This window comes from Coregonus clupeaformis, unplaced genomic scaffold, assembly GCF_020615455.1.
Source record: "Coregonus clupeaformis isolate EN_2021a unplaced genomic scaffold, ASM2061545v1 scaf0703, whole genome shotgun sequence".
Taxonomy (NCBI): Eukaryota; Metazoa; Chordata; class Actinopteri; order Salmoniformes; family Salmonidae; genus Coregonus; species Coregonus clupeaformis.
This window is the reverse complement of record NW_025534158.1, coordinates 42,849-50,011: the sequence shown is the minus strand read 5'-3', so window position 1 is coordinate 50,011 and position 7,163 is coordinate 42,849. Positions and strand designations below refer to the sequence as shown.

At 39.4% G+C, this 7,163-nt stretch overlaps 1 protein-coding gene across 1 annotated transcript; it reads left to right on the top strand.

Moving 5' to 3' along the window:
* Positions 1 to 2,719: 2,719 nt before the first annotated feature.
* On the top strand, positions 2,720 to 6,880 carry LOC123485465 (fibroblast growth factor-binding protein 2-like). The gene is made up of 2 exons (XM_045216400.1): positions 2,720 to 3,088; positions 6,517 to 6,880. Exons 1-2 carry the CDS (start codon positions 2,727 to 2,729, stop codon positions 6,878 to 6,880), a joined length of 726 nt encoding a protein of 241 aa, XP_045072335.1. The 5' UTR covers positions 2,720 to 2,726.
* Positions 6,881 to 7,163: the final 283 nt, after the last annotated feature.

The window sequence follows — 7,163 nt, the reverse complement described above, 5'->3', positions numbered from 1 at the left end:
CATTTCAAGGTCCTGGAGTGGCCTAGCCAGTCTCCAGATCTCAACCCCATAGAAAATCTTTGGAGGGAGTTGAAAGTCCGTGTTGCCCAACGACAGCCCCAAAACATCACTGCTCTAGAGGAGATCTGCATGGAGGAATGGGCCAAAATACCAGCAACAGTGTGTGAAAACCCTTGTGAAGACTTACAGAAAACGTTTGACCTGTGTCATTGCCAACAAAGGGTATATAACAAAGTATTGAGAAACTTTTGTTATTGACCAAATACTTATTTTCCACCATAATTTGCAAATAAATTCATTAAAAATCCTACAATGTGATTTTCTGGATTTTTTTTTCTCATTTTGTCTGTCATAGTTGACGTGTACCTATGATGAAAATTACAGGCCTCTCTCATCTTTTTAAGTGGGAGAACTTGCACAATTGGTGGCTGACTAAATACTTTTTTTCCCCACTGTACTTACTTGGTGTTACCTTAGATTGTAAACTGTCATGGTCAAAACATATAGATTAAATGGTTGTAAATGGTTGTACAGATAAATGGTTGTAAATGGTTGTACAGATGGGGAGAGGTCTGTCCATGATAAAGAGATGCTCTGCTTTTTTGACACCACACTCCACAAAGCAAGTCCTGCAGGCTCTAGTTTTATCTTATCTTGATTATTGTCCAGTCATGTGGTCAAGTGCTGCAAAGAAATCAATCAATCAATCAATCAATTTTATTTTATATAGCCCTTCTTACATCAGCTAATATCTCGAAGTGCTGTACAGAAACCCAGCCTAAAACCCCAAACAGCTAGTAATGCAGGTGTAGAAGCACGGTGGCTAGGAAAAACTCCCTAGAAAGGCAAAACCTAGGAAGAAACCTAGAGAGGAACCAGGCTATGAGGGGTGGCCAGTCCTCTTCTGGCTGTGCCGGGTGGAGATTATAACAGAACCATGCCAAGATGTTCAAAAATGTTCATAAGTGACAAGCATGGTCAAATAATAATCAGGAATAAATCTCAGTTGGCTTTTCATAGCCGATCATTAGAGTTTAAATCAGCAGGTCTGGGACAGGTAGGGGTTCCATAACCGCAGGCAGAACAGTTTAAACTGGAATAGCAGCAAGGCCAGGCGGACTGGGGACAGCAAGGAGTCACCACGGCCGGTAGTCCCGACGTATGGTCCTAGGGCTCAGGTCTCTCAGTTGGCTTTTCATAGCCGATCATTTAGAGTTGAAAACAGCAGGTCTGGGACAGGTAGAAAGACCTAGTTAAGCTGCAGCTGGCCCAGAACAGAGCAGGACCTAGTTAAGCTGCAGCTGGTCCAGAACAGAGCAGGACCTAGTTAAGCTGCAGCTGGCCAGGAACAGAGCTGGACCTAGTTAAGCTGCAGCTGGTCCAGAACAGAGCAGGACCTAGTTAAGCTGCAGCTGGTCCAGAACAGAGCGGCACGTCTTGCTCTTCATTGTAATCAGAAGATTAATATAAATACTATGCATGCCAGTCTGTCTTGGCTAAGAGTTGAGGAGAGACTGACTGCGTCACTTCTTGTTATTATAAGAAACATTAATTTGTTGGAAATCCCAAATTGTTTGCATCGTCAACTTACACACAGCACTGACACACACACACTTACCCCACCAGACATGCCACCAGGGGTCTTTTCACAGTCCCCAGGTCCAGAACAAATTCAAGGAAGCGTACAGTATTATACAGAGCCATGAGTGCATGGAACTCCCTTCCATCTTATATAGAGCAAGTGAACAGTAAACCTGGTTTAAAAAACAAATAAATCAACACCTCACAGCACTACGCCTCTCCCCCATGTGACCTTGTTGTTGTGTGTATGTACTGACATGTATGTGGATCTGATAGATGCACACACACAATACATGCTAATGTTTTAAAATGTACACTACCAGTCAAAAGTTTGGACACACCTACTCATTCAAGGGTTTTTCTTTATTTTTACTATTTTTGAATAATAGTGAAGACATCAAAACGATGAAATAACACATATGGAATCATGTAGTAACCAAATTAGTGTTAAACAAATCTATTTTATATATATCAAAATATATTTTATATTTGAGATTCTTCAAATAGCCATCCTTTGTCTTGATGACAGCTTTGCACACTCATATGTCAACCACCCAGTTTCTCTCTCTCTCTCTCTCTCTCTCTCTCTCTCTCTCTCTCTCTCTCTCTCTCTCTCTCTCTCTCTCTCTCTCTCCCCCTTCTCTCTCGTCTCTCTCTCTCTCTCTCCCCTTCTCTCTCTCTCTCTCTCCCCTTCTCTCTCTCGTCTCTCTCTCCCCTTCTCTCTCTCTCTCGTCTCTCTCTCCCCTTCTCTCTCTCTCTCGTCTCTCTCTCGTATTTCTCTCTCTCTCTCGTCTCTCTCTCCCCTTCTCTCTCTCTCTCTCGTCTCTCTCTCCCTTCTCTCTCTCTCTCTCGTCTCTCTCCCCTTCTCTCTCTCTCTCTCGTGTCTCTCTCTCTCTCTCTCTCTCTCTCTCTCTCTCTCTCTCTCTCTCTCTCTCTCTCTCTCTCTCTCTCACACTTTTTCTCTCTCCTATCTACCTCCTCTCCTCCCTTGGTTGTGTGTGTGTGGGGGGTGGGGGGAGGTTAGTCACCACCTGAAAGCCGTCTTTGTAGGAAAAGTCTTTATAAGCTCCTTCCGGATGCCTCCGTACACTCGCTCTCTCTCTCTCTCTCACACACACAGCGCTGTTTCAACGGTCACCGTCATCATGAGGACTGGGTGGAGGATGGCGCTGCTGGTGCTGGCGGCTGGGGTGGTGTCAAACGCTCAAAAGACAACAACAAAGACAAACGGCACAGTCTGGGACCGACCCATCTCATTCAGCACCAAGAGCCGTGACTCCTGCACCATGGTGGTGATTGTAGCTGGGGACCATACCAGGCTCAGGGTCTCCTGTAAGGGCCCCAGCCCACCCCAGACCCAGCCTCAGACTCGCTCCTACTACTGCGACTTCCAGGGGAAACCCAACCTGTGCAGAGCCTACAACACCAACCCCAGACACTACTTTACTCAGATGATGTGGGACATGAGGAAACTGAACCATGCCTGCCAGGGACCCAGTGTCTACAGGTAATATATTAACTGATAGAATATATACAGGTAATATAATCACTATTATAACCCTAACCCAGTGTATACAGGTAATATAATCACTATTATAACCCTAACCCCACGTATACAGGTAATATAATCACTATTATAACCCTAACCCTGTGTATACAGGTAATATAATCACTATTATAACCCTAACCCCACGTACACAGGTAATATAATCACTATTATAACCCTAACCCCGTGTATGCAGGTAATATAATAACTATTATAACCCTAACCCTGTGTATACAGGTAATATAATCACTATTATAACCCTAACCCTGTGTATACAGGTAATATAATCACTATTATAACCCTAACCCCGTGTATACAGGTAATATAATCACTATTAAAACCCTAACCCCACGTATACAGGTAATATAATCACTATTATAACCCTAAACCTGTGTATACAGGTAATATAATCACTATTATAACCCTAACCCTGTGTATACAGGTAATATAATCACTATTATAACCCTAACCCTGTGTATACAGGTAATATAATCACTATTATAACCCTAACCCCACGTATACAGGTAATATAATCACTATTATAACCCTAACCCCACGTATACAGGTAAAATAATCACTATTATAACCCTAACCCTGTGTATACAGGTAATATATTCACTATTATAACCCTAACCCTGCATATACAGGTAATATAATCACTATTATAAACTTAACCCCACGTATACAGGTAATATAATCACTATTATAACCCTAACCCTGTGTATACAGGTAATATAATCACTATTATAACCCTAACCCCACGTATACAGGTAATATAATCACTATTATAACCCTAACCCCACGTATACAGGTAATATAATCACTATTATAACCCTAACCCCACGTATACAGGTAATATAATCACTATTATAACCCTAACCCTGTGTATACAGGTAATATAATCACTATTATAACCCTAACCCTGTTTATACAGGTAATATAATCACTATTATAACCCTAACCCCACGTATACAGGTAATATAATCACTATTAAAACCCTAACCCTGTGTATACAGGTAATATAATCACTATTATAACCCTTACCCTGTGTATACAGGTAATATAATCACTATTATAACCCTAACCCCACGTATACAGGTAATATAATCACTATTATAACCCTAACCCCACGTATACAGGTAATATAATCACTATTAAAACCCTAACCCCACGTATACAGGTAATATAATCACTATTATAACCCTAACCCTGTGTATACAGGTAATATAATCACTATTATAACCCTAACCCTGTGTATACAGGTAATATAATCACTATTATAACCCTAACCCTGTGTATACAGGTAATATAATCACTATTATAACCCTAACCCTGTGTATACAGGTAATATAATCACTATTATAACCCTAACCCTGTGTATACAGGTAATATAATCACTATTATAACCCTAACCCCACGTATACAGGTAATATAATCACTATTATAACCCTAACCCCACGTATACAGGTAATAAAATCACTATTATAAACCTAACCCTGTGTATACAGGTAATATAATCACTATTATAACCCTAACCCTGTGTATACAGGTAATATAATCACTATTATAACCCTAACCCCCACGTATACAGGTAATATAATCACTATTATAACCCTAACCCTGTGTATACAGGTAATATAATCACTATTATAACCCTAACCCTGTGTATACAGGTAATATAATCACTATTATAACCCCTAACCCTGTGTATACAGGTAATATAATCACTATTATAACCCTAACCCTGTGTATACAGGTAATATAATCACTATTATAACCCTAACCCTGTGTATACAGGTAATATAATCACTATTATAACCCTAACCCTGTGTATACAGGTAATATAATCACTATTATAACCCTAACCCTGTGTATACAGGTAATATAATCACTATTATAACCCTAACCCCACGTATACACACCTACAGTACCACACCTACTCATTCAAGGGTTTTTCTTTATTTTTACTATTTGTAACATTGTAGAATAATAGTGAAGACATCAGAACTATGAAATAACACATATGGAATCATGTAGTAACCAAAAAAGCGTTAAACAAATCAAAATATTTTTTATATTTGAGATTCTTCAAATAGCCACCCTTTGCCTTGATGACAGCTTTGTGTGTATAATGTGTTTGTGTATATAATGTGTGTATAATGTGTATATATATATTGTGTGTATATGTGTGTGTATAATGTGTGTGTGTGTATAATGTGTGTTTAATGTATGTACATAATGTGTGTGTATAATGTGTGTGTGTGTATAATGTGTGTGTATAATGTGTGTGTGTGTATAATGTGTGTGTATAATGTGTGTGTGTGTATAATGTGTGTTTAATGTGTGTACATAATGTGTGTGTATAATGTGTGTGTGTATATAATGTGTGTTTAATGTGTGTGTATAATGTGTGTGTATAATGTGTGTGTGTGTATAATGTGTGTGTATAATGTGTGTGTGTGTATAATGTGTGTTTAATGTGTGTACATAATGTGTGTGTATAATGTGTGTGTGTGTATAATGTGTGTGTATAATGTGTGTGTGTGTATAATGTGTGTGTATAATGTGTGTGTGTGTATAATGTGTGTTTAATGTGTGTACATAATGTGTGTGTATAATGTGTGTGTGTATATAATGTGTGTTTAATGTGTGTGTATAATGTGTGTGTATAATGTGTGTGTGTGTATAATGTGTGCGTATAATGTGTGTGTGTGTATAATGTTTGTGTATAATGTGTGTGTGTGTATAATGTGTGTGTGTGTATAATGTGTGTGTATAATGTGTGTGTATAATGTGTGTGTGTGTATAATGTGTGTGTATAATGTGTGTGTGTGTATAATGTGTGTTTAATGTGTGTACATAATGTGTGTGTATAATGTGTGTGTATAATGTGTGTGTATAATGTGTGTGTATAATGTGTGTGTATAATGTGTGTGTGTGTATAATGTGTGTGTATAATGTGTGTGTGTGTATAATGTGTGTGTATAATGTGTGTGTGTGTATAATGTGTGTACATAATGTGTGCGTATGTATAATGTGTGTGTGTGTATAATGTGTGTTTAATGTGTGTGTGTGTATAATGTGTGTACATAATGTGTGCGTGTGTTTAATGTGTGTGTGTGTATAATGTGTGTACATAATGTGTGCGTGTGTTTAATGTGTGTGTGTGTATAATGTGTGTGTATAATGTGTGTGTGTGTTTAATGTGTGTACATAATGTGTGTGTTTAATGTGTGTGTGTGTTTAATGTGTGTACATAATGTGTGTGTGTGTTTAATGTGTGTGTGTGTATAATGTGTGTGTATAATGTGTGTGTGTGTTTAATGTGTGTACATAATGTGTGTGTTTAATGTGTCACAATCAATAACTGATCATTGATGGATCCTCAGACCTCTGATGTGTAAGAAGGGGTCGGATGAGGCTCAGATGACCTTTCTGGCCTCCTGGCCCAAGCACACCACTCCTAAACCGGCTAAGACAGGCCAGGTCCAGCGCAAACCAGCCCCAGCCCAGCCCAAGGTCCCCAAGGTCCCCAGCATCCCCCGCCCAGTCAAGCCCCAGCCCCAGCCCCATCCAGGGAAGGGAACCGTTGGGAAGAAGCCCACCTCCAGGCCCACCTCCAGGCCCACCACCAGGCCCACCACCAGGCCCACAGAGCAGGGCGAGGCCAAAGCAGCACGCCTGGCTAACGAGTACTGCTGGAAGAGCTTCCATGGGATTTGTACCTACTTAATCAGCTGGTTCCAGAACTGAGGTACAGTGCCTTCAGAAAGTATTCACACCCCTTGACTTTATCCACATTTTGTTGTGTTACAGCCTGAATTTAAAATGGATTACATTTATATTTTTTGTCACTGGCCTACACACAATTATATTACATAATATCAAAGTGGAATTGTGTTTTTCAAAGTTTTTACAAATTAATTAAAAATGAAAATCTGAAATGTCTTCAGTCAATAAGTATTCAACCCCTTTGTTATGGCAAGTCTTAATAAGTTCAGGAGTAAAAATGTGCATGGACACTGTGTGTAATAAT

Excerpts from the sequence above, each read along its gene's own strand:
- LOC123485465 (XM_045216400.1), top strand. The coding sequence starts at position 2,727 with ATGAGGACTGGGTGGAGGATGGCGCTGCTGGTGCTGGCGGCTGGGGTG. Across the intron at positions 3,089-6,516 it reads CAGGGACCCAGTGTCTACAG|ACCTCTGATGTGTAAGAAGG; the intron begins GTAATATATTAA and ends ATGGATCCTCAG.